Genomic DNA, 27900 nt, shown 5'->3' with positions numbered 1-27900 from the left:
AGTAACCTAAGGTGTTAGAAGTCAGGAAGGGTGCAGCCAGGGTGGGGATGCGGGTACTGAACGGGAGGGGACACAGGAGGAGTTTCTGGGACGCCGGTCAGTTATGTGTCTGGGTGCTTGGGAACATGGCTGTGTTCAGCTTGTGACATTCTGGAACCGTCCCTTACTGACACGCACTCCCCTACAATATGGCATATCCTATTTTAGAGTAAGGAAAACAAATAAAATACAAATGAGGTTTGAGAATAGCGGGGTTAGAGTAAGGAAAACAAATAAAACACAGATGAGGTTTGAGAAGGGCGGGGTCTCTCACACAATCTACGGTGAAGAAACGGTAAACAGAATCGCACGCAAAATGACCGGCTGCTCACGGCTAATCAACGTCATTAGGGTCTAACCAAACGTCCAGGAAGACCAACCGATGAAACCGCAGACCGGGGAAGACAAAGAAAGCAGAATTGTTCCTGTGGAAGAGGGAACAGCTTGGTAAGGCAGAGCCATCTGCACCCCGGTCATTCATTCCTTAGTGAGTGCCTGCTGTAAACAGCCTCATCCCGGGCCTCAGCAGCACAGTGCGGACTCCTTGCACCTGGTGCCTGGTGTGGGGGGCTTACAGTGTAGCAACCGAGGCAGCATTGAATGCACAGTCCCAATAAAGTGTGACAAGCATCGGGAGCGGAGGGAGCTTCAGGGGCACCCAGAACTGGTCCCTGCCTGCCCTCCACAGCACTCCACACTCAGAGGCTGCAAACTGTCAACACCCTTCAAGGCCCAGCCCCAATGTCACCTCTTCTGGGAGGCCTCCGTGATCACCCCCGGCACGGGCCTTTCAACCCTCCCAGTTCCTGCGGCTCCTGGCTCATTCCCCAGGCCATGCCTGCCCCTGAGGCGTTAGGGCTGACCGCATGCAAGGTTCTCCCAGGGTGAGAGGGTGGATGAGCCATCCTGGGTCCCGGGTCTGCAGTGCTAAGCCTGGGCCTGGCACTCAGGCCTGGTTAGCTCAGAGCAGACTGTTGGATCAGGGACACGTGCTCACCACCTCACTTGCTAAATTCAATAATCCACCTTCTAAAGCAAGAGGACCCGGGAAGGACAGAGGGTCAGCCTCCCCCGCGGCCTCATTCCACCTCTCAGCAGCTCCTCCTCCGACCTGGGGGAGTCCTCACCCTTTGACACCGTCCAGGGCTACCAGCCACTTTCCACGCGGGAACCTAATTTCCCTTTGTCTCGTCCTGCAGGGCCTTTTGCTCTCGGCCAGCGGTCCTTTCAGAAAGTGGCTGATTGATACGCGCACACCAGCGATACAGGCCAGAGGCAGCTTCGCCATCCGTCCTTCCCCACAGTGGTGCCTTCACGCAAAAGAAGGTCACACTAAAGGCAAAAGTTCACACGCCCACAGTGGATAAACCGGCTGTAGTCGACCATCTCTCTGCCTGTCTGTATCTCTCTCTCTCTCTCTCTCTCTCTCCCACCCCTCCTCACCCCTCTTCCGTTCCCTCCTTTTTCTCCTCACTCCCTCCCTCCCTCCAGAAGAGAAATACGAGGTACAGAGAATGTAACCTGCAGGCCCATCAACAAAACAGGGTTCTCAACCTGCTCATGAGAATCACGCAGAGGGGCCCCTGGGGGGCTCAGTCGGTTAAGCATCCAGACCCTTGATTTCGGCTCAGGTCGTGTTCTCACAGTTTGTGAGTTCCAGTCCCACTTGGAATTCTGTCTCTCCTCTCTCTGCCCCTCACCCACTCGTGAACTCCCTCTCTTTCTCTTGCTCTCTCTCTCTCTCTGAAAATAAATAAATAAACCTTTAAAAAAATCACACAGAGAAGCTTTGTGACAATTACTGACGTCTGGGCCCCCCTCTCAACCAACTGAATTAGAACCCATGGGGAACGGGCCTGGGCACCAGCATCTTTTAAATTCTCCAGGTGATTCTACTGGGCAGCCAAAGCTGAGACCCCTTGAACAACAGGCCCCCTCAACAAACCTGAGTTACAGGTTTTCCTTAGAGGAAACGTGAGTCTTCCAGAAACTGGCTTTACTTTCCTGGCAAAATAAAATTGGCTTTCTGTGCCTAAGGGGAAGAAAAGGCTCCAGAGCAGCTTAAAAAATGCAGGCTTGGAATAGTTTGGACGCCTGGGTCTCAGAGGAGCCCACAGAATCAGAGGCAGATAGATGGCCGCACTCGCTGGGAGCAGAGGCACCGGAAGATGCTACCCTGGTGGGGAAACCCGTACCCTGAGTCTGGAAACTCGGTTAGCTTATCCTTGGGCAGGAGTTTAAATCTGTGGAGGCCACCACCATTTAAATTTGTGGAGGCGTGTTTCATTCACTCATTTGATCATTTACTCATCCATTCAAGACCGATGTCTATTATTTGCAAGAACGTGAAAGCAAATAGAAGAACCTGGAACAGAACTGGGATCAGACAGACCTGGGATCCCACCCTGGCCCTGCCACCAGTGATGGGGTGGCCCGAACCCTCTCACTGATTCCGCAAACTCATTCTGCACATCTTCTGTGAGCCGGAGAGGGTTGGGGGCCCGTGACACGGCCGCAGACAAGCCACGTGGAGCTCCTACGGGGTAGCGGGCGACAAAACCCGGTGTCGACTTTCCCCCTGTTGAGCCTTGTTCCTTTTCAGCAAAATGCTCTCGTGCGGATTAAATTCCAGAATGTAGACAATGCCTAGAACTCAGGAAATGCTCAACAAATGGTAACTCTAATGATCATGATCCAGTCCCAGCCTTCCAGGAGCAGGAGTGTCCCCAAAGGAGCTAAGGAGTGCCCCCAAAATGACTGGGGAGTTAGGTTAGTCCGAGGGAGTCAGCTGGCGGGTTCACTGAGGGGTGGCCGGTGCTTTCTCTGCAGAGTGCGGGAGGACAGGTGAGCTGAGAGGAGGTGCACAGGTGTGGCAGAAGGAGAGATGGACAGAGGGGGTGTGGGCGGGCACATGCATCTATCTGAAGTGAGCAAGTGTGAACGAATGGGCAGAGCTGTGTGGTCCACAAAGGCCCATATGTCCCCTCCCCAGATGGCCCCTATCCCTGCGGCCCCCAGGCCAGACGTCATGGCTTTAAAGGACTCACCTAGCATCAGCACCCTCCCCCCCCATGCAATCGGTTTTAGTGTCTGGCCCGTCCTAATCCCGCCTCCTGGCCTGCTACCACCCCCCACCCTTGCTGCCCTGTCCCAGGCCAGACCCACATTCTCTCCCTTGCTGCTATAGAAGTCTCCCCATCTCCCCATGCCACGGCCCCTTAAATCCATCTGTCTGATCTGCCCTTCTAATCTGTCAGTCTCCTGCCCCTAAGTCTTCCAGGGCTCCTTATCACCTGGAACAGTGGCTCCCACTGCCTCCCCAGGGCTGTTTGGCAATGTCTGGGCTCTCGTATCTGGAGTGGAGGAGACGCTGCCCGTATCTCATGGGCAGAGGCCAGAGATGTCACCGAACATCCCAAATGCACAGGACAGCCCTGCCCCAATGTAGAATTGCCCAGCCCATAATGCTAAAAGTGCGGAGGTTAGGAAATCCTGGTCTAAAGGATAAAAACATAAACGTTTCAGAACCTGAGACTTTTCATAATTGTCCCCTGCCCAGCGTCTCCCCTGTCTTACCACACCCTGCCTTGGGCTTCTGGCCCCAGCGAGCCACTGTCACTTCTCAAGCATATGAGGCTCTGGTTGCTCTGGGCCTTAGAACTTCCTGTTCCTTTCCACCTAGAACACACTTCCCGGCCCAATTTGTCTGCCTGGCAAACTTCTCCCCTTGCTGGTCTCAACTCAAAATCATGTCCTGACTTAGTTTCCTCTCTTATGTCCTGAGAGAGACAGGGAGGAGGAGAGACGGGGAGGGGAGGGAGAGGAAGGGGAGAAGGAGGGGGGGTAGGTGTGGGGAGAGGAGAAACAGCTCAAGGAAAGGGAAGGGAAAGGACAGAAAGCAGGTGGGTGCATCCAAAAATTGACAGAGAACTAGAATCAGGTCCTGAACCCACCTGACTCTTAATTCTCCTTCCTCATTGTTTCATGGGCCAAATATTGAATGGTGTCAATAACCATTTGGCCAATTTGACTATTAAAAGCATGAGAAAAAGGCACCAGACCAGCTGTACTTGTCCTGAAAGTTGCTAAAATGACGTGAGTGCATGTCCAACCGGATGGCTGAAATGCCCCCACGCGCGTGTGAAATCCACGGTCAGGCTCGCAGGCTTTGTCTAGAGAGTTCACCAGTGTAAAGGCCAGACTCCTGAGCTGATTCCCAGGAAAAGAAATGTGACCCCAGCCTCTCCCCAGCAGGCCCCGAGCCTCAGGGGTTTAGTACAAGTAACTTGGGTTTGTTGGACTCTTCCAGCAGTTTAATGAAAATGAATCATCGGGAAGTATCTGGTCCAGGCTTTCCAAAGTCCGCGGGCCAAACGGGCTCAGTTTCTTACTTGACATTTGAGCACAGAGGGTTGGTGCCGGGGAGGAGGGAGCGTCTCTGTCCCACCGGGAACAGGCAGGGGGTAGAAGTTTTCTGTCTCCGGAGCATGTTCACCAAGGGTGCCCTTTGGAAAGTTCCAGAGAGCGTCAGGGTTTCTTTTAGCTGCGGGTTGTCTGGCTTCAGGCCCAGAGCCTGGGGAGAACAGTGGTTTTGTTCCCTTGGATGGTTTTTCCAATCCATCAGCCTAAATGAGTACAAGATGGCAATGACCCTGGCCAGCGGGCTCTGAGGGAAGAGAAGAAACGACCTAGCCTTCCTCAGGGCTGGCACCGGGGGTCCCACTTGCTGGCTCCCCAGACTGAGACGGGGGTGACTCTTTTAAAGCAGAAACACCTAGATACCAGGGCCATTATGCGCCATTAAGAAAAATCCGCTTGACAGTTCATGACTTACGGACTGCAAAGCACACGACAGCAAGCTCAGGGTGAGGAAGAGGTGCGCGAAATGGGCTGCCGTCTACCTGCAGAGACGCCTGCGCTCGGGTCCCCGGCCCACGGCCCCAAGACTCTGTCGGGCGGGAGGAGGAAGACCGGAGAAGCCTGGGTGTGGGGTGAGAGCCCTGATCCAGACGACCTGGCTTCGGATCCCAGCCCTGCCACTTGCCGAAAACCCGACCCGCCACCTTCTTATCTGCGAGGGAGGAGTCATTTCCAACCCCGCCACCTCCGAAAACGAAACGGGTCTTGGGTGGAAAGAGATCCGGGGTGCCCAGCTCATGGTGCAGTGAGGCTTGTGGGGGATGGGGGAGGCGGCGAGCCCTGCGGAGCACGGGGCTGCTGAAATACGCCCCGGATGCCGCTCCCCGCCGCGTGCCCCAAGTCCCCAGGTCCCGCACGAAGACCGGTGTCTTTGTCCACCACATTCTGCTCACATCTGAGCCGGGAGGGAGTTCAGGGCTGTAACTGAAGTGACCCGCGTCTCAAAACCCAACTGGCCTCTCTCTCTCCTGCCGGGGCAGACCTGCCGGCCGTGAGGACGTCAGAAGAGGAACCAAATAATGACTAGACTAGAGACGACCAACGCTATCGTTTTCCGTTTTAATTTACAAGGACAAGGGTTGCCCAGAGCAGAAAGGAAAGTCATGTTTTTTTCCTCTAGCACGAGATGATGAAGGGGAGAGCACGTATCGGCAGCACCCTCTGTCCCGGCTCCTTTGCCGCCTCCTGGTCCAAAACCACACTCATAAAGTCAGGAGGCCTAAAACTTCCATCCGCAAGCTCCCCAAAGGTTCTGGGGTTTTCTGAGGCCCCGCTCCTCAGAAGCAGAGTGAAGGAGGGGCGCCTGGGTGGCTCAGGCGGTTGGGCGTCTGATTTTGGCCCAGGTCATGATCTCGTGGTTCACGAGTTCGAGCCCCGCGTCGGGCTCTATGCAGACGGCTCGGAGCCTGGAGCCTGCTTCGGATTCTGTGTCTCCCTCTCTCTCTCTCTCTGCCCCTCCCCTGCTCACGCTCTGTCTCTCTCACAAAAATAAATAAAACATAAAAAAATTAAAAAAATAAATAAATAAAAGTGAAGACGGCCCCACAACAGGACACTGCTGGGATGTCAGCCTGAAGCAGGAAAAATCTTGCTCTGTCTGAGACCGAAGAGCACAGTGGTCAAGACAGTGGTTGTCACCCTCGGCTGAACAGTAGAATCACCAGAGGAGCTGGTGCACCAGAGGAGCCAAACCCCCCATGTTCTGGCTGCACCCAGACCGATGAAATTGGCGTCTCTGGGTGCAGGGTCCAGGCATCCGTATGTTTCTGGGTGGTTCTGAATCGCTGGGCTGGGAGCCTGGCTTTTCCACCCAGACTTCCTGGGTTCAAACCCATTCCAAATGTCACTTCTAAACTACATGACCCTGGACAAGTCGTTTCCTGCTTGCGCCCGTTTCCTCCTTCGTGACACGATGATAGTTCTAGACTGGCCACGGTGGTCAGGGTGAAAAGGCACTGTGCATAGTGACAGGGACATAATCTAGGCCGGACAAAGGTTAGCTGTGACTGTGGCAATGTTTCTGAGTAGTCATGGCCATTTATAATGGGTCGAATCCAATACGACCCAGAGGTTAGGACTGCAGGCTCTGGATGTCACTGTCTGGCGAGGCAGGGGCTGTGGTGGGGAGAGGGAGGGTCCCAGGGGCAAAGCAGGGGCAGGTGTTCACTCACGGCCTATAGCACAAGCTGCCTGGGCCCATTGTCCTATAAGCACAAGCTGCCTGGGCCCAAATCTTGGCTCTGTGCAGTACTGGCCGTGGGGCCCTGGGGCCCTGGGGCAGTGCTTATATTCACAGCCTCCTCGTGCGTGCACTTGGGGAGGCAGGGGGTAGTTACAGAAACCTCGTGGGGCTGGGGTGAGGCTTAAATTGAAATAACACATGCAAAGAAGTCAGCAGAAAGCTGGACACACGTGCGTGATGGGGAGGGAGACAGGGATAACACTGTTAATGCAAAACGGATGTTTGCTTTAAGCAACGGCAACGCCTCAGTCCTCGAGGGGTTTCAGATGTGCTTCAATCTGCATTTGATGACAACTTTGGACCCTCTCCCCTCCAAGTCCCACACCTATGTCATTTCGCACATGTCTGCTGGAAGCCCACAGGAAACACAGATGGTGGAGGGGACATGCAGGTCAGGGACCGGCAAGTTCTCGGCACTGGCTCGTTGAGGGCAGCTCCTAGGCCCTGAGCGCCTAATTTCCCAAGCCCCAGGAGGCACAAGGCTCTCCAGAGGCCACTTTTAACCAAACTGTATCTCTTTGGCCCTCCTGCCCTGAGATGGAAGGGATGGAAACTGGCCTAGGATAAGCCCAGTCTCCAGACAATCAGGACGCATCCCCAGGGCCTTGGAGTAGAGAATCCATAGCACTGAAGGAAGCTGGTCCTCGCATTTTGTCTTTTATGAATCTGTCTTTTCTCATCCTCTGGACCAGAACTATCCAACGTGGTAGCCACGGGCCATATGTGGCTATTTAAAGGTAAATTGATGAAGATTAAATAAAATTTAAAAACTTAACTCTTCAGTCACACTGGCCATGTTTCGATGGCTCCACTGGCCACACGTGGCCCCCTCTTGAGCTGCACAGATAGAGAACATTCCTATCACCGCAGGGCAGCACTGCTCTAGACCAGGAGTCGGCGAGCCGTGGCCCCCAAGCAAAGTCCAGGCCATAGCCTGTGAGCTAAGAATGGTCTTTGTCTTTGGAAAGGATAAAATGAAACAAAGCAGAATATGCGAGAGACATACATGCTCCTCAAGGCCTCAAATATTTGCTATCTGGTTTTTACAGAGGAGCTTGTCACAGCCTACTCCAGACCCCGTACGCCTCACGAGTGAGGTCCTGGTGAGATTTCCCTGTCCCACCCCACAGCTGTAACAGGACTTCCTGCTTATCTGTGAACACTTGTGTCTCGATTGCTAAAACGGGGCTTGTCTCTGCCCGAGGGAAAAACACAACACAAGCTGCATTCTGAAGAGCCCGACGTGCAAACATTTTCACATTAGGTGACCAAAACCAAGTTGACCTCAAGACATAAAAGGATGGAGTTGAGGGGGCGCCTGGGTGGCTCAGTCGGTTGGGCGGCCGACTTCGGCTCAGGTCACGATCTCGCGGTCCGTGAGTTTGAGCCCCGCGTCGGGCTCTGTGCTGACAGCTCAGAGCCTGGAGCCTGTTTCAGATTCTGTGTCTCCCTCTCACTGACCCTCCCCTGTTCATGCTCTGTCTCTCTCTGTCTCAAAAATAAATAAACGTTAAAAAAAATTAAAAAAAAAAAAAAAAAGGATGGAGTTGAGGATGACAGGGGAACCACAAATAAACATTGACGGTTCTGGATGAAAACCACAGAGTAAAACAACTCTCCGCGAGCCCGTACAGATGTCAATGAACGACGGAGGAGATGCAAATCAAAGCCACCATGAGATATCAGAACCTTACACCTGGTAGAATGACCACCATCAAAAAAACAAGAGGTAACAAGAGCTGGTGAGGATGTGGAGAAAAGGAACCCTCGTGCACCGTTGGCGGGAATGCAAACGGGTGCAGCCGCTGTGGGAAAGAGTATGGAGGCTCCTCAGAGAGTTACGAATACAACTGCTAGCTGATCCAGCAATTTCACGGCTGGGTATTTATCCGAAGGAAGTAGAAACACTAACTCAAAAAGATGTCTGCACCCCTGTGTTCACAGCATTATTTATAATAGCCAAGACATGGAAACAAGATATCCATGGATGCATGAATGTATAAAAACGATGGAGAGTGTGTGTGTGTGTGTGTGTGTGTGTGTGTGTGTGTGTGTACGGAGAGACAAAGTGTGATATACACATATGTATACACACACACGTACACACACACACACACACACAAACTACGGTGTGTTGTATATATGTATTGTGTATATATGTACTAGAGATATATATATATACACACAATACAAAATATATATGTAATATACAATATTTTTATACTTATATAAAATTTATGTAAGTGTATATAAAATATATAATTTATCTATATACATAAAATATTCACGTGAAAAAAATGGATATCCTTCCATTTGTGATGACATGGACAGCCCTGAAGGGCGTTATGCAAAGCAAAATAAGTCAGACAGAGAAAGACAAATACCATAGGATCCCACTTATACGTGGAGACTAAAAAATTTTTTACAAAGATAAAGAAAACGAACTGGTAGTTGCCAGAGGCAGGCGGTGGGAGTGGTCAAACTGGGTGAAGGTGGTAAAAAGGTACAAACTTCCAGAAGCTATAAAATAAAGAAATCATGGGGATGTAATGTACAGCGTGGTGAGTCCAGTTAACGATCCTACTGTATATTTGAAAGTTGCTAAGAGGGCAGATCTTGAAAGTTCTCATCACAAGGAAAAAAAATTTGTAACTGTGGGTAGTGATGAATGCTAACTAAACTTATTGTAGGAATCATTTTGCAGTATATACATGTGTCAAATTATTGTACACCTGAAGCTAGTATGAAGTTATACGTCAATTATATCTCAATAAAAAAATGCATCAGTAAATGATAGAATGAAGGAATAAATAGGGGGAAAGGGACAACTCTTCCTTACAAAAGAATCCCAATCAATTCATCTAGAGGGAATGATGGGAACAGAAAATCACAATTAGCAAACGCTATGATAATAAACTTTGCTGGCAAGAATCATTGAAGGATGCTGAGGATGTGGGGTAAGGATGATGAGAAACAAGATATTTACATAACCTCGAGAGGTTCCCGCAGAAGACACTTGTTAATTACAAAGGGAATAATGGTCTCTCCACACAGAAGGAAGCTGGCAGGTACCGTCTTAGCCAAGCGATCAAGGTTCCCATCCCCAGTAATAAGAGTCATCGTGTCCCTCCTGATATGGCGCACTGAGAAGGACACAGCATCATCTCTATGGTATTCTTATCAAAAATGCCTAACCTCAGTTTAATCGGGAGAAGATAGCAAACCAACCCACACTGAGGCCTAATTCACAGAATAACTGACCAGTACTCTTCAAAAGTGTCAAGGTCATGACACTCAAGGAAAGACCAGAGAACTCTCACAGACTGGGGACTAAGGGGAAGGGACAGCTAAATGCCACGTGGCACTCTGGGCTGGATCCTGGACCAGAAAAGGACGTTAGTGAGAAAACAGACGAATTCGAAAAAAGGCCTTTAGCAGGTTAGTTAACAGTATATGAACGTTAATTTTCAGATTTCAATCACTGCACTAGGGTTATATAAGGTGTCGACAGACGAGACTGAATGCAGGGTGTACAAGAGCTCTACATGTTACTTACCCAACTTTTCTGTATCTACAATGATTTCAACATAAAACGTGTCTTTTTAAAAAAGACATTCTGTCTTCTACCACCAGTCAGTGCCTTTCAGGCACACATGGTCCACATACTTCCCCTGAGCCGCACATAGCTGGCCTGCTTCTCACTTTCTGAATTTCACCGACAACCTTCAACCTGGAAGCCCCAGAGGGACAGCAGCGCAGGTGGGCCACATGGCAGCTTCAGGACCAGTTCCATTTGGGTTCAAGCTCCAGTTCCATCAGCTGCTGGCTGAGCCCCTAGATGTTCCCTTGGTTGGCTTCATCAGTGTTCATGTCACCTCCTCAGACAAGCCCTCCCTGGCCACCCGAGCTAATGGTCCTTTCCCCCCATATACCTGGTTTTCGTTCTTTAAGAGCACCTACACTCCCTAAAATGTGTTTTATTTCCTGAAGGGCACGTCGACTCTCTAGAGAAACGTTCTTGCTTCCTTACATGTTTACTAGGGTATTTCCCCGCACCCCCACTCTCCCGGGCCGGAACACAGGGTCCTCCACTGCCCTGGCCAGGGCTGTATCCTCAGCTCCCAGCCCAGGGTCAGGCCCGTGGTGGCTTCTCAGTGCCCCCTACAAATGCCGACCGGGGTGGTTTCCCTTAGTGGTCGGCCCAGGTCCTGCCCCGCACAGGTCTCGGTGCGCCCGAGTGAATAGGACAAGGGGTCGATGACTTACTCGTAAAACTCTGCTGCCGGCGTGAACTTGTACTTGGAGTACTTGGTGTGGTTGCCCAGCACAGAGCTGTTGAGGAGCTTGGGGTCGGTGCAGTTGGGGCTGTTCCAGGCATGGCCGCAGTCGGTCCAAGGCAGCTTGAGGGTGAAGGAGGAGAAGAGGTAGTAGAGAGACCAGGCGATGATGACGTTGTAGTAGAAGCCAACGTAGATGGCGATGAGGATCACAGCGTAGCCAACTCCTGGGCGGGGGCAGAGAGGGATCAGGCGCGGGCTTCCCCGGGCCCAGCCCCAGAGCCACCTCTCTCGGGGAGCCAGCTCCAACCATGGCACGACCCAACCCCTACGCCCCTCCTTCTCTGCAGCAGGTTGTCAGAGCCTCACCTCCATGCCCTGGGAGCCCACGACCCCTTCGCCTGAGTGCTCTCTCTTGCCTCTCTTGCCCACTCCTCAGGCAGGCCAGAAGTGTCAGGACCCTAAGGTCCCCAGGGAGCAACCAGAGCATATGTACTGGAGCGTATGGAGGCACCAGAGTGTGAGTATCCCAGACCCCTCACCCCCTGGGCCGAGTAAGCGTGAGGCATGCTAACAGTCTCTCCCAGTGGGATGGGCCCCTGCTCCCTGGTGGAACAGGCTTGATTGACACACCTTTTATTGGCTGACACCCTCCCCTCTGTCTCTCACAGTCTTTCCTAGAATCGACTCCCCAAATAACTCCCTCCACAAATCCTTGTCTCAGGACGTGCTTCTGGGAAACCCCAAACAAGCAGTCCCTGATTAGCGCTTCAGTCCTGGGTGTTCTCTGGGCCCTCCTTTCAACCATCTGCTCCATGCGTGGGCCAATCTCATCTTCCTGAATATGCCGGAAGCTCTTCTTGGGCTAGCCAGTTCTAGGGCTTTTGCCTACAGTAGACATTTTTTTTTTTTTTTTTTTTGGCCTGTGCAATATTGATTAAGGGAGTAGCCTTAAGTGTTCTTAGCATGTGAGGTTTGGGTGAGGCTAATCCCTCACTTCCTTGATCTGGCTGTAGACACACGACTCAGGCCTGGCCAACCAGAGGTCTGCTTCCCCACAGCCATAGGGATTGGTTGATAGGTAAACATACGACTCAAGTTAAACCAAGGAGAGTCTTCTCTGGGATCTTTACTGATGATAAAAAGGTGTTTTCGATTTATTCTGTCACTGGTAAACTTGGTAGGATTTAATCTTGTTGTTAATGGCCGGTTTTGCTAGCACCTGAGAAGAATATGCCTGAGACGGATGCTAACACCGACTTCAGACGGAGAGAGGTGGAGAGAGATTCCAGATAATGCTGTTCAAGGACGTGGATCAAGCTGTACCCGAAGCTAGCAGAAACTCTTGGACTTAACCATATCATAAGCCAAAAATTCTTTTTACATGAAAGCCACTTTGAGCGGGATTTCTGGAAGTTAAACTAAAAAGTCCTAACCAATATACACGTCTTATAAGCTTCTTACCAGCCTCTGTCTACTACACGACTGAGTAGAAGGCAGTCGGGAGACAGGTGCCAGCTGAGAAGAGGCTCATAAGGATCATACTGGCCCTCAGTGCCACCCGGGCCCAGTTCACTAAGCAGTGCTTGGGAGACACAAATTCTGATTCCATACCCTTCTCGTAGACATATGGGGGCCAAGAAATGGCAGTTGCTATGGCTATTTTTTCCCAGATGGGCTCCAAGTCCCAAATGCAAGCAGGCTTCATCACCTGTCCCAGATGTGATCGATTAGTCGTGGCTGCTGTATTCAGGACTGTGAGACAATTTCCTAGCTGAGCCCAGAAAGGTCTACGATCTATTTATCATGTCTGCCATGGGAGCAAGAGGGGAGAGTAGAGGCATGTGTTGAGTACTTCTAGCACTTTTGTAAATATTTCCCATACAGGAAACAGACACCCTCTGGTCAGTCAGCAGCGGAGGCTGGACTGGTACCCAGGCTCCCAGACTCTCTAGGCTAAGCTGGCCTTGACACACCAAGGGCTCTCCGTGTAGCTTGCAATGGTGGATGCTTTTGACCTTGCCAATACCTACGAATCCCCCAAGAGAGCTGGTCTACCCCTCGGATCCCACCTTTGGAGCAGTTTCTCCAGGGGCACCAAGGAAATCTTTTGGACACTGCTTGACTCCCCTGCACCCATCCTTTACCTTTGAAAAATGGGCAGATCTTCCACACTGTGGCTGCCCCTTCTCGGTTGTACTGGCCCAGAGCCAACTCCATGTAGAACAGGGGCATCCCAGCAATGATAAGGAACAGGGTGTACGGGATCAGAAAGGCACCTGGAGGACACAGAGGCAGAGCATGACTCCCTGGACCCCTGGCCAGCCTTGCGTCTGCCCCCTGCACCTGCTTGGATCAATGTCTGCCAGAGCCTAAGTGTCCTCAGTTATCTGCTCCCCGGCCACTTCCCAAGGGGTGTTTTGTGGTAGGGAAATAGATTTAACACAGAGCGCTCAAGACAAATAATCGTAACAGTAACAGTAACAGTAATTGTTGTGGGACCAGGAAAAACCATCACTATGATAATGAGGTTGTGTGGTCAAATCAGTAAAATCTGGGTTAATCAAAGCTGAACGAGCTTGTTCCTGGCAGGATTCTTCTGGCCTTGGATACACATAGGCACACACTATGAAGCACCATGAAGATGCTTAGAGGTACAGTCTTTACCAACTTCATTTAAATGCAGAACCTTTTCTTTCATGGATCACCACTCTGGGGAATGCCAGTTGCCCCAAACCCTCCTTTTAAAGGTCAGAAAACTGACATCAGTGAGGGAGAGACAGTGCCCAAAGCCTCACACGATTGAGTTTCTAACTTTGCTTATATTTGTCTCATTTTCAGGTCACATGGGGCTTTCCCAAACACAATCTCACTGGATTATTAGTTTCACAGCTGCTCAGAGACATGATCAGACAGGGTCATTATGTCCCCCACCTCCGGGGGAAACTGAGGGCAGGGAAGGGAGTTGAATCAGACCTGTTCTTGCTACTGGTAAGGGACAGAAGCAGGATTCACATTCAGGTCTTCGAACGCATCAGGCTCCCCCTGCTACAGGCGACTGAAGGCAAATAATCCCTAGAGCGAGCGTCTGACCAGGGAAGAAACCCACCCAGAGCATCGCAGACACCAGTGAGAGCCCCTGGCCATGGGCAGCAACTCATCCCCGAGAGAATTCCTGCTGGGATGAGACGTGTGTGAGTCTCAGAGATGATGCTCAGCGTGTCCGGCAGCCTGGGGCGAGCTTACCGGGCTCTGACGCCGTTAGGTGACTCACTGGGATACGTGCCATGTCAGCCCAGGCTGCCAGCGTGACCGAAGCAAAATGCCAGCTCCTTTTCCTGACGCAGCTGGAGGTGGCCAGGCCAGATCCACACTCGTCCCCGCCTCTGGCCTTTGGCGGAGATGCAGTAGCCTTGGAAACCAAACACTCTCTGGCCCGCCCACACCAGGAAAGTGCAGAAGCCGGGAAATATTTAATGACAGTAGCAGGAGGAATATAACATCCTGTGCCGTGTTCCAGGTGCTTTCCATACAAGGTCTCCTTCGACCTTCACAGTGACCCTAAGATGCAGCGATGATTGCTATCTCCATTTCCCAGACGTGGAAACTGAGGCTCCAAGCTAGCGAGGAATTATGGCAAAGTCACGCGGCACCCCAGGTTCAAACTCACCCAGTCTCACTTACTCAGGCTGAGCCCCCACTTTCTTCCCAGGGCTGCTCCTCGGGAAGCCCAGGGATCTTAAGGACAAAGCGTGAAGTGTCGGCCCCAGTGCTCTGGGATCCAGTCCCTTCCGAAGCAAGAGAAGGACCAGCACTGTGGGCACAGGAAAGACACTAGCAGGAAGTGAGTCCCTCCTACGTATCATGTAGGCACTGGGCCCTGGACATCCGTGATCCCATCGACCCTAAGTCTGAGGTAGCAACTGCTATGCCCATTTCTCGGAGGGGGAAACTGAGGCTTGGAGAAATCCAGTGACTTGACCAAGGTCACCCAGCCAGTAAGTGATGGATCTGGGGTTTGGCCCTAGGTCTGCCTGCCTCCAGAGCTCCAGAGCCATTCCCAACATAATTTGTAGACGCCAGAATATTCCAGCTTCAGTGAGGGACGTGAGGCTGAACAGGGTCTCAGAGGGGAGGCTGTCCTGGAACTGGGGATCTGGGGCCAGCTTAGCCATCTCGTCAGTTGGTCATATATACTGGTCCAATACCCCATCCCCTGCTCCCTGCTGGACCTCTTTGAATGCCCACGTGCCACCCTCTCTCGTCCCCTCCTCATTTCTTGCTTTCAGACTCCACCTTGTCCTTCTCCCTCTCCCACACGCAGAGAGGGCCGACCTGGTACCTGAGCTCTCGTCTGTCCACGGTGCTGGCAGTAGTGGTGGTGGCGATGGAATGGACGCTGGTAATGTGACAGAGGTAGTTGGTGGTGGTGATGGTGACATTGGTGAACATCTGTTATATGACGAGCCACACACTGAGCTTTTATGTAATTCTTCATTTGAAATCATCCCTGAGACGTAATTACCGCTACTTCCACTCAACAGATGAGGAAACTGAGGCTAAGAAAGGTTAAGTTGCTTGTCCAGATAGAATAATCTGGACATCCCTTTGAGCCCCACTCTGTCTCCCACCGCCTTGCTACTGCCCTCGGGAGACGGGAACCAGAGAGTAGGGGAAACAGACGCATCTGACTGTTGAATAGGTCTGAAGACTGAGGTCGGTGGCCCGAGGGACGGCGGGGAAGGAAAGAGCGGGGCTCACGGCTCAGATGTTGGCACTGGCGTTCCTTTCCACAGCGAAGGGAAACAGCAACGTCAGCCAACTAACCAGGCGTCTCACTCGGGCCAATGTCCCCCACTCCAAACCTCCGGGTGGCCGGAGGTTTACAACAGGTTTACAACAGGTAGGTAAATTGCCCAGTTGGACATTCGTCTCCTCTTGTGCTTGGCTGGGAGTGCCAGCAGAGGAGATTAGGAGGGAGGATGACAGGTCTGCACGAGCCCGAGGCTCTTCTCTGTGAGTACCTGTGATGTGAGCCCAGCCACTGCTTCAGGAGGAAACAGCCCAAGAACACTCCAGAATGATGGCGCAGCAGCTGAGTGTGCATAAAAACCAGAAAGCTGCCCAGGGGCCAGTGCCTTATTCCAAAAGAAGACACTGACCAGCTGGCTGGGCCAAGCCCCCTTGCAGAAAGATCTGGAGGAAGCTGGAGCAGGGCTGGAGAGCCAGAAAGGGGTTTCAGGGATGCCTGAGGTCAGCCGAGGAGGCCTCGCTCAGAAACAGCCCCGCAGCAGCTCCTGGGAAACTGAGGCTGGACTGCAAACTTTCCAGAAGCTACTGCCCTGCAAGGCCCATAACCACCACATCCCCAAGGCCCTGCTACGTCTTCACACGTGGCAGTACCAGCTGCAAACTGGCCTTGCACAGGGTCTGAGAGCTGAGAACCTCAGACGCCACAGCCCACAATCCTGTCTTGATTCTGGAATGCTCTCTCTGGTTACGGAGGTCCTGGTGTACAGACCCAGAGGAGCACCCACAGGGCATATCTCCTGAGGCTCTCAGCTCCTGGCAGTCTTCACACAAATGCACGCACACAGATGCACACCCGTGCACACTCATGACCCTTCTGCACAGTGACACACACGAACACCCGAGGAAAGACCTGTGGGCCGTAAAAGAGACTCTGACAAATGGCCTTCGGATGAATTTAGTAAGGAAAGCATCCGTCCCATCACTGCTAGCCCAGGGCACACTGCCTGCAACCTCACCATTAAAGAGGCACCGCACTGGTCAGAGAGGGGTTCTGGAATCTTCTGTACAAATGCCAAGCCCTCAGGAAGTGAAGCCCAGGGGCACCAAGTTCCGAGTGGGATGCGCTGGGGCAGATGAGGAGGGCAAATGAGAGGAGCTCAGGAAAGGGGAGGGAATGTCTGCAGGGCCCTCAGCAGGAGGCAGAAGGGCGGAGGCCCACTGGGAATCCGGGGTGAGCTGGAGAGAGTATGACCAGGGAGGGGCTGCAGGAAGGAGAGCTGGGTCCCTCAGGGAACCCACTTCCCAGTCTGCTGAGGGCCAGATGCCTCCAACTGTGCCTTCTGGCCACAGCCTGATATATCAAGAAGTGAAGACTCGTGGGACTGTTCCCTCGGCGCCCGTGGCTCAGCTGTGGATGGGCAGTGGCTGCGGCTTTCGCCAGAGTTCCAAGAAAACCTCGGTCAATGCCGAGAGTAGCCAGATTTGTGCCCTCGCCCTGAACACCCTGAAGGCATAGTAGACATAAGGGCGGGCACAAGAGAGGGTGACATCTGCGTGAGAGCCGGTGCTGCTCGCGGCAGGCACGCGGGTGGGGCCGGGGGGCAAGGTGGCCCTGGCATTGGACACCGCACATGGCCACGGTTTTCCACATGACCCATCAGGCTGCACCTTTTAAATCAAACATGCTCTATCTTCGTGCCTCGACAAGTGCACGTTCATAACTGTTCTATCATAAGGTTCCGTTTTGGAGCCCTCGCCTCTGACAGCCCTGTGCCACAACGGGGCGGCGAAGGGGGAAGCCCCACCTCAGCTCTGTCCAGGGACACACAAGGCCTTTTGCACGTATGTATGGATTATTGCACACACATGTCTAAGCTCTGTCCACACCCCTGCAGACCACAGGTCTCTGGCCTCCCCTGGGGCCTGCGGCCTGTGCACATTACAGAAGGAATGAAGCGAGAGGCCCGTTCAGACCCAGAAGGAGGTTGGGGCGTTTGCACAGGGAATGACTGGGAACCGGTATCTGGAGTGGTGGCGGGGGTGGGGGGAGGGGGGGCAGTGTTCTCGGTGGGCAGGCCTCGGTGAGAAGGGAAAGAGGGCGGAGCAGGGCTGTCTAAAGCACAGGGCCCGGGGAAGACCCCCTGTGACACAGTATGGAATACGGATACAGTAAAACCTTGGTTTGCAAGCATAATTCATTCCAGAAACATGTGTCCAGATCCAAAGCACTTGTATATCAACGCGAATTTCCCCATAAGAAATAAGGGAAACTCAGATGATTCATTCCACAGCCCCAAAATATTCATATAAAAATGATTACAATATGGTAATAGGATGCAAAATAAGAAAGAAAATTCAAAACATAAAGAAAAATAAACAGATTAACCTGCGCTTACCTTGGAAGACCTTCGTGGCTGGTGTAAGGGAGACGGGAGAGAGGAGGGTTATTGTGTAGGACGACTTTCACTATCCCTAACAGAGTCACTGCTATCTATCGGTTCAATGGAATCTTTTTCTTTTCGCACGACTTTAACCAGGAGCTTATCCAATGACCTAGAAGGAAGCCAAGCATTCCTAAGCTTCCTCTTGTATAGAAAAGCAAAGGACTGTCCATCGGTGCTTTGAAGGGACAAAAATACACTACTGCCAGTCATGGGCACCTTCCAACGTTCTGGAAAAGTCACTGATTTCTGCCAAACACCGCGGCCTGAGACGGAGCACCTGAGCCTAGGAGACGATTACCTATAATCCCGCAGTGTGTGAGAGAGAGAGAGAGAGAGAGAGAGAGAGAGAGAGAAGAACGATTGGCTCCGAATCATTGGCTCCGTTGTGATCATGTGACATTCAACGTCACGTACCACTCGTATTGCAAGACATCGTTGCTTTATCAAGTTAAAATTTTTTAGAAATGTGTGCCTCGTCTTGCGGAAACACTCGAAAAACAAGTTACTCGCCATCCAAGGTTTTACTATATCTGGTCTCTGCTCTGGGTTTCTAAGACAGAGCTCTTAAAAACCCCTTGTAATTTTCTTCTTCTCTTTTAATGTTTATTCATTTATTCTGAGAAAGAGAGAGAGAGAGAGACAGAGAGAGAGAGAGAGAGGCAGAGAGGGAGAGAGAACACGAACACACGAGCAGGGGAGGAGCAGAGAGAAAATCCCACGCAGGCTCCACGCCTCTGTCAGCGCACAGCCCCACACTGGGCTCCATCTCACCAAGTGTGAGACCATGACCTAAGCCCAAATCACGAGTCAGATGCCCAACCGACTGAGCAACCCAGGTGCCCCAAACCCTTGTAATTTTCTGAGTGGGGGTGATAGGAATGTCTTACACAGGGCTCCTAAGTCCCTTGGAGTTTTCTGGGTGACACGAGTATCTTTCATTCTAATGAGACAATTCCCGGTGAGCTCCTGGACGGGGGCTGGTCACCAGAAGAGCCAAGCCCTGATTAGAAGCTTGGAACTTTCGGCCCCAGGTTCCAACCTCCAGGAAAGAAAGAAGGGCTGGAGACAAATAAAGCTAATATCGATTACGCCCGCGTGATGAAGCTTCCATAAAAATCTCTGCACTACGGAACCTGGAAAACCTCCAGGCTGGTGAACATCAGCACACGCCAGGAGGGTGGCACAGCCCAACTCCATGAGGACAGAAGCTCCCGCACTCAGGACTCGTCCAGAACTTGCCCCATACACCTCCTCATTGGTATCCTTTACCATACCCTTTATAACAAACTGGAAAATGTAAGTTAGTGCTTCCCTGAGTTCTATGAGCTGCTGTGGCACATTACTGACCTGAAGAGAGGATCATGGAAACCCCTGACTTACAGCCAGGTGGTCAGAAGCACAGGTGACAGCTTGAGACCCATGGGTGGCATCTGAAGTGGGGGCAGTCTTGCGGGACTGAGTCCTTAACCTGAGGGGTCTGCCAACTCCCGGTCGCCAGTGTCAGGACTGAATTGTAGGACACCCCGCTGGGGTCTGGGGAGCCGGAGAATTGGCCAGTGCATCTCTGGTTTGCTGTGATAATTGGAGACGATGGAGGAGAAGTAACTACCTGGCGCTTAGCAGGCGCTCTGTAAACGGGAATCACATCCCACCGTCACACCGCAGAGCACGCACAGTGCAACTTTGTAAACTGGAAATCGCCAAGTTGACAAGTGCCTGTGCAGGGGACGGTGGCCGGGTCCTGCACGGAGCACAGCGCCGAATGCCTGCTGGAGGCTCACCAGCACAGGAGGACGTGGAGGCGGTCCCCCGGACCCTTCATGTCCCTATCCCGAGTGAGGCCGGTTACTCCCCCTGTGGCCGTCCCCCTTTCAGAGGTGCCCACGGCCAGCTGAGGCTCTGCTGAACCTGGCAGCTGACCTCTCCCTCTGGCCGGCACTGCTTTTTTGCCTTCCCCAAATCCCTCCCCCGCAGCCTTCACTTTCCACCTTCTTTTTGTCCTTCGCACCATGGAGAATGGAACAGATCAGTCTTGTCCAAAGCAATGCTGTGCACGCTGGGTGTCGGGCATAGGGCCACCCGCCACCCCCACCCCCAAGTCTCTGCCAGTTAAACAGCTGGCTTCACACGGCCATTTCTTTAGAGAAACACTCCACTTCTTACAATAAACGAAGCCCAGATCATTCATGTTTGTCAACACAGACTCTGCCCAGGGTAGGATATTGGAACCATGCGGTGACCACTCATGTTTCCTCCTCCGCGAGACTCATCTGCCCCTGCCCACTGGCCCCAGGATCCCTTTAACCTCAGCCCAAGTGGAGCCTCGCAGCTCTTGAGTCCTCCTGACTTTTACTGAGATTGGCCAGGAGCACGGGTGCACCCCTCTGCAGAAATGCCTGCTGCTCCGGGAGGAAGTTCCACACAAAACGAGCAGCACGGTCACTTTAGGGGCTTCCCGCTGACCTCCGGGCCTTCAATCTGAGACCCGGGAACATCCCCAGCAAGGAGAAATGCCCACTTCCTGACGGATTAACACCCCTGCTCCCTTAAGGAGGGCAAAGGGGGTTAAAAGCAGGGAGACTAGCATTGGGGCTCCCCTCCGCATGGGGCGATTCTCTCTCTGCTGTCAACTTTGCAGGGTCTGACCTGATATTTATTAAGAATTCTGGGGCTTTCCATATAGCTCCTTGAAGTTCTGGTTTCCTATCTCCATTCTGGTCTCTTCAAAATGAACAAATAAGAGGGCGTTTGGGATGCTCAGAACTGTATTTTGGAAGGCAACACAACTCACAAAGATCAGTAGAACCTCATCCCCCCCATCTGGGATATAATACTTCCAATCACAGAACCCCAAATGACATTAGCTTTTAAGGATGTTTACAATAGACTAAGAGTTCTCTCAAGATGGGGATTGCCTTTTGCTCATCTCCACGTTCCTGGCATATTATGAGCACATCGGAAATGTTTTCTGGTTAAATAAATGGTTCCCAGAAGGGAGCCACAGGGAGGATGCAGCTAATGAAATCCCCAGGGCCTTCCTTTACTTGCATGGTGACCTAATCCTTAGTTAGGCAACTGGGTCTGGGACCACAGGACAGGGTGTAGCATTTATCCCCACGAAATCCCATCTTGTTGGAAACAGCTTCTCTAGATCTTTTACGGCCAGCTCAGAGCAGTGAGCCCCCTCCTGCTGATGACCCCGGATTAAAGTCTCAGCTCTAGCCCCCGATGAGCACCTCATTCCTGCAAACTCGTCAGCGGAGGGCCACGCCAGCTGGCGTGTGTACCTGGCTCATGTGTACCTGAGCCGAACCGTCAGCGTCAGGGTCAGGCTTGGCAAGCTCAGGGTGTAGACGGCCTCCTACAGCCAGGCCGGAGGTGAGGGCATTGAGTCTGCAAACCTCTGATCTCTGTACCAGCCACGCTTCACACCCAGCCTCCAGAAGCCCAGATATTTTGGCCGAGAGGGTTGCCCCCCATGGGCTGTGCATACCTGAGATGCTCAGCTTACTCAGGAAAGGAGGAGAACCCTATCCGGGACCAGAACCACATCTCACGGGACCTGGTGCGGGACTGTTAATCCCCCTTTTCCAGGTGAGGAAAGTGCAGTGGGGCGAGGCTGGACTGCCAGGACCTGGAACAAAGCCTAGGTCTTGCCTCTTGCTTTCCCGTGACCCAGATGTGCCTAATTTCCAGCCTTATTCCCCTTCCTCAGTTCTTCCTTAGAATTAGTTCTGCTCCCTCCAAAACCAGGACGCCACTGGGTCTAGCCTGTGGTTAAAAATCACCAAATGATAACAATAATAGGCGCGGGTCCATTTATTGAACCCCCACTATGTTGCACACGTCATCACCCTGCTGATGAGAAAGTATACTCTTTCCCCTTCTCTGCACAAGAAAACTGACGCCGAGAGAGGAGGAGTCCAAGACTACATTTCCGGGAAGTGTCAGGCTCAGATGCAAACGTGGGTCTGTCTGAACCTAGAGACCATGTGTCTGACGGCACAGGACTTGTCTCAAACTGAAGCGGCCGTTGCCGAGACCCCTTCCCTGGCAGGGAGGCAGACATGGGGACCCGGTCGATCTGCCTACGCCTCCCCGGACATCAGCGCGGCCAGGCCCAAGACCACCACCAGTGCAGGGGGAGTATCTAGCACCCTGAAAATAGCCCCACTGCCCGGCACTCCGTTTGAGAAGGTTCCGAACCCTGGAAATTTCAAGGCATTCCCCATCGGCAGCTTCCCGTATTTGTGCGTCCCAGCAGCTGGCCTATGCGAAGATGTTCAGGCAGGCTCATCTTTCCCAGGAATTAACTCAGAAAGTATTAGCCGGGGGCCTAAACTCCTGGCACTTTTACCATTTCAAAACACCCTCCAGTATGGGCCAGCGTGAGCAGCCAGGCGCGGAGGTTACTTTGGTAAACTGGCACCAGAGGAGAACACAGGCCATGAAATAAACAGGGCGGGTGAGTCCGGGCTTAAGTGCAGAGCCGAGCCAGGTCTTTGGAGAGGGACAGGTCTTGGGGGTCACCTATGCTCACCTCCAGCTGTAGTGGGGAACTCGGGCGTAGCGACGGGCTGGGCTGTGCCCACAGAAACAGAGCTGGAATTCAAACTTGGGTCTTTTGGCTGCTTGCCAACCTGCTTGCCCATCTCAGGGGCTGACTTTAGAATTACATTTAAGAATTGATCCCCAAGGAGCAGCCAGGGGGTCTCCGCAGAGATCAAGCTCAGAAGGGGCCAGCTGAGCTCCCCCAGAGGGGTGAGGAGAAAAGGATCTGCCTTCGAGTCTGCGATGGAAATGGGAGGCTGCCTCGCTCCCCTGTGTCATCCATGGCCACCCCAGCCAGAAATGGAAATTCACTGGGACAACTTCTCCACCCCTTAGCCTGGCATTCAAGGTCTCCGGGGCCGGGCCCCAACTTGTCTCTCCGCCCTTATCGCTGATGGCTTGCCCTCCCGCCAGCCCGCACTCCTAGTCTCTGCGATGATCGCATGTGCATTCTCGAATAAAATGCCTCCTATCTTCTTCTCAAGGCTTGTCCATGCACCTCCCTTCCCTTTCTTGGGGCGGTGCTCCAAGCACAGTCCACCTCCGAATCTTTCCCAAGCAGCCCCTCTTCGGGCCTTTAGAGCGCCTGTCACCTCTCCCACCCATGTCACACGTCATCAAAATGTTAAGGAAAAGCAGCAGCTACCTTTACTAAGGCCATGCTCTCTGCCTGGCTCTCCACCGGCATTATCATATCATCACGTCCTTATCCTCTGAGCTGAAAGCCATTCTTTCCATTTGACAGATGAGGACACTGAGGCTTCAGAGGCTGCCCCAAATCACACTGCCAGAAGTTGGAACCCGGGACTCCACGGCCAAGGCCCCTAACTTCTAGATTGCTGGCCCCACCCCTCCCAGTGCATGCTGCCTCTCTGGGTTAGTCAGTGTTTCTGGATAGGCATTAGGTCTCTGAGGACTTGGACCATTTTCATTCATTTATTCACTCAACAGAAGTTTGTTGGGTACCTTCTATCGCATTCCTAGGATCCAGACTTTACTTTGGGCATTAGAAATGGAGGAAGAAGTGACAGTCTATGCTCTCAATGTGCCCCAGTCTGTGTGGGTGACAGATACACAAAGCAATAAATGACCGAACAACGCAGGTGGGTGATATACAGGGCTAGCAGACCCAAGAGAGGGAGCTTCTGGCCAAATTTACCTACAAATTGGAACCTGTGACAAATCGGCTATGTTTGTGCCCTGAGCCCCTGGTATATCACCTTGCAGGCAGCAGGTGGTCACAATTGGTGGCAATGACCAAGTGAGCACACGGTGTCTGCGGGGCCCCAGAATATCCATCTAGCTGATGTGTGCGGCTGGCCATCTGGGATCCTTGCAGTTTCACCCAACGCTTATAACAGTGGCAGTGGCGTGGGGATGGCATATGACACTTCAGGTGACTGAAGCTCCTGGCAGGCAGGTGTGGTGATGAATCTATCTAGGTGACCCTTACAGAGCCCAGCACTGTGCCTCACACCAGGGAGGAACTTGTAAATATTGCTGATTATTGATAGAGGCTTCTGCTGTCTGGGGACACACGGTCTCAGATGGTCACTGAGGTCATGCTGGATGGCACATCTCAGGGTCTCTCAGTCTGTCTTCCATTCATCACCTCCCCACCTGCTAAAAATACACGGAAGCTGCATCTCCTCCCTTCCTGGGTCCAAAGGGCCAGAATTCTTAAACCTGACCAGAGACTCTTGAGAGGCCACAGCAGCCAAACACGGAAGAGTGTCACCTCTGGGTCACGTTTCCCATTTCTCCACCAAAGCAAGTGTCCAGAGCAAACACTGAAGCAAACAGCTGGGTCCCAGACCCTATGGGGCAGATCACAAGCTTTCCCTTTACCTGGTTCCAGGTAAGGAAACATCTGCCCTGCCTCCTTCTGAGCCCCTGGAGTCCTGAGCTACAGTTACTGCCAGGCGGGATGGCCCAGGGAATAGACAGAAGTTTCCAGAGCTGAGCCCCCGTGTGCCAACTTCTTCCTTCCTGTCATTTTTCCAGGCTCTCTGCAGGGCACCCCTGAACTCTAGCAAATGAGCGCAGGACTGGTGTGGTTTAGGCACCCACGAGCAAAGGCCCTCAAGAAGGAGTTAGGGTCTTAGGACCTTGTGTCCTGTCCCCCCAAGCTGCTTCTTCCAAGGCTCTGCCATTTGGTTGGGCTATAGTTGGTCTCTAGACTTGCATCCCAGGCAAGTGGGTATCGTGTCACCCTGCACGGGAAAGGGGAGAGAGCCTCGCTACTTCCACTGGAGTTTTCTCCAGGCCCCTCTCCTACTCCACCCTGCATCGGAGCCAAGGACCCCAGGCGGCTGCAGGGGGCAAAGGCTTCACCTGCCTCAAGCATCGGGCCAGTTCTTCGTCCCTAAAGACCCATTCCTACCTAGACTGTGCACTCCGGCCCCTCCATCAAAACAAACACCAACATGACAGTGGAGCTCTCTGACACTAGCTTCTCTTTGTGGGTCTCAGTTCCAGAGTCTCTGTCCCCAAGAGTGCAAGGCCTCCCAAGTGCCTTCAGGGAACCCACATCCTCTCTCCCCTTCTGGCCCAGAGGTCCCTGCCCCAAGACTCAAAGTGCTGGAGTTAGGATCACTGTGTGCCTGGCTGTCACATCCTGTGCACTTCTGGCACCCCTTGCAGAGCTCTCCAAATCTTCTTGCGAACCATCAAAAGATCACCTACATTCCTCATGCACCTATCACTGTCCAGGGGCAAGCCTCCACTTCCCCTTTCCACTGAGGACTCCAATTCTGTTTCCGTGAGCCCTGTGCAGACCCTTCTGCGCTCCAGACTCGCTCGCGTGCTTCCTCTTCTCCCGCGCATCCCAGCTCCTCCATCCCGGCCCCGGTCCTGGCCACTGCTGCGGTCAGGTAGCCTCCCAAGTCCAAACCCCAGCCCATCAGGGGGCTCACCGCCACCATTCTTGTAGCAGAGGTAGGGGAAGCGCCACACGTTGGCCAGGTCCACCGCGAAGCCGATCACTGACAGCAGGAAGTCGATCTTCTTGCCCCAGGTCTCCCGGGGCTGCTCGTCGCCATCGCGGGACGCCAGGAGACACTGGACGCCGTTGCGCTCTTTCACCACCAAGAGCTCCGCGGCTTTGCGCCCTTGCACCGGCTGCTCCGGCCCCGGGTCCGCCCCGCCGTTCTCGGGCTGCACCTGCGGCTTCATCCGCGCCAGAAGCATGGGTGCGGTTGGCGAGGGGAACGTCAGCCGTACTGGGAGCGCGCCGAGGCTCTGCTTGGATAAAAGGAAAAGATGTGGTCACTAGGCCATCCCGCCCTCCATGCGCCTCCCGAGACCTCCCGGGAGCGCGGGGATAGAGCGGCCAGCGCGCGCACCGAGCGGACGCAGGGTTCCCCCAGACTCGCGCGCGTCTGTTGGTAAAATTTGGAAAGAGCGGTAGTGGCGCGGAACTGAGACGGAACTTAGAGTTGGAGACCAACCCTGCCGGCCCTGTGGGTCTGGTCCCGGACCCCACAGCGCTTCCCTCATTCGCCCGCTCCCTCTCGCCCCCAAATGGCTGGGTTGGGACACGCGGAGGCGGAGGTTTCCCAGGGCGGTGACCCTGCCCGTGCCCCTGGCTGCCCCCTGTCCCCCAGCTCGGGATCTGTGCCACCTCCGGCAGCCCCAGGAGCCTCCCGACACTTACCCCTCCGCACTTCAAAGTCGCTACCGCTCTCGCTCTGCGCACGCAGCCGGGGTCTCCGGCACACCTCGGCCGGGCGGCGCGCAGGGCGCACTCACGTGTCCGGCAGCGCCGCGGTCCCGGGTGCCCCGCCTGGCCGCGACGGGCTGTGGGGCGCCGGCCGGGGCTGGGCTCCGCCGCGTGGCGCTCGGGCGCGGCCCGAGGAGCGCGGGAGGCGCGGGGCGGCCGGCGGGGCGCGCGCTGGCTGCTTCTGGCCGCGCCGGGCGGGGGCCGGGCTGGTAATGTAGCCTGCGCCCCAGGTAACGCGCCGATTGCATTAAGCCCGCGCCGGGCCCGCTCCGTCTGGAGCCTGTTAGCGCTAATGGAGACTGACAGCGTGGCCGGGGCCGGGCAGGGGCGGGGGCGCGGCGCGGGCTCGGGGGGCGACTCGGGGACCCGGGTGCCCGCTCCCTTTCCAGCACGCACCGGCGCGCCAGGCGCAGCTCCCGGGGGCCACCGGGCTCTGGCTTCCCACCGCGGGAAGAGAGCGAGACGCCCAGAACTGGGGTCAGAGTCGCGTCTGAGAGGGGGCCGGGAGAGCAAACGACCCGAGTCAGCACGGGCTCTGTCATCTGCCGCAGGCCATTGAAACTTACCCTGCCAGAGTTTCTCCGTCAACGAAGTGGGAATGTTCTGCTCAGCGCATTGCCGCGGTCGGCAAACAGGCAAACGCGATGGCCGGCCAGTTGGCCGGCTCGGGGTTGAAAGGTCACGCCCCAACCCTTACTCCTACATCTCTGTTACGGGCAGGCTAGCCCAGATTTGCAGTTCTGACCCTCGTTCTATCGGGCTTCATTCATTTCTCCGCTCATTCATTTACCCCTAACTCATTTGTTCCTATCTGTGCCTGCTATGTGCCAGGCACTGTTCTAGGCCTGCACAACTTAACTCAAAAATCCCTGCCCGGGTGGCGTTGATATTCTGCCAGGGAGAGACGGGAATCAAGAAGCAAAATAAATGCACACATTCTATGGTATGTGAGGTGATATTTGCATAGGGAAAAACAGCACGGTAGGGGATGCGCAGTGCTGCGTGTGGGGAGGGTGGGGAGGCAGTTGGGTCAGGGAATCTGAGAAGGCGACGTTTAAGCAAGTAAATGGACCTGGTATTCACGGATGCATTCCCTTGTTTGTCTATTGGTTAATTGATCCATTCTTCCAACGATCACCTGCTACATGCCTGAACAGTGCTGGCTAATGGAGCTAGTTCCTGCCATCAAGGAGCTGACAGTCCAGTGTGTAAAGAGTCCATCACGACCCTGATTGGTCAGGGCCGGTTGTAACCACAGGGGTATGGAAACTGGTTGGAGCCGAGTCGGCAAGTAAGGGGTGAGCTGGTAATCCAAGAAGGCGTCACAAAAGTGACAACACTTAAGTGGGATGGACAGGAATTTGGATAAACCCAGGCGTGCTGACCTCTCTGTCCTTTAAACATTCCAAGCTCAGACCCACCCCAGGACCTTTACACTTGCTGTTTCCTTTGCCT

At 53.6% G+C, this 27900-nt stretch overlaps 1 protein-coding gene across 1 annotated transcript in view; it reads right to left on the bottom strand.

The window, feature by feature from the left end:
- The window catches only part of SLC6A2 (solute carrier family 6 member 2), a 46886-nt gene extending 20434 nt beyond the window's left edge, over positions 1-26452 (bottom strand). The window contains exons 1-4 of the mRNA XM_042920024.1: positions 26380-26452; positions 25640-25964; positions 13125-13256; positions 10967-11204 (exon numbers count right to left, since the gene is read on the bottom strand). Coding sequence (XP_042775958.1) covers positions 10967-11204; positions 13125-13256; positions 25640-25913 — 644 coding nt within the window. The 5' untranslated portion in view covers positions 25914-25964; positions 26380-26452. The remainder of the gene's footprint in view (positions 1-10966; positions 11205-13124; positions 13257-25639; positions 25965-26379) is intronic.
- Positions 26453-27900: the final 1448 nt, after the last annotated feature.

Source organism: Panthera leo, chromosome E2 (genome assembly GCF_018350215.1).
Source record: "Panthera leo isolate Ple1 chromosome E2, P.leo_Ple1_pat1.1, whole genome shotgun sequence".
In the NCBI taxonomy this organism is placed as follows: Eukaryota; Metazoa; Chordata; class Mammalia; order Carnivora; family Felidae; genus Panthera; species Panthera leo.
Note: the sequence above shows the minus strand (reverse complement) of the source record. Positions and strands in the feature narration are given on the sequence as shown.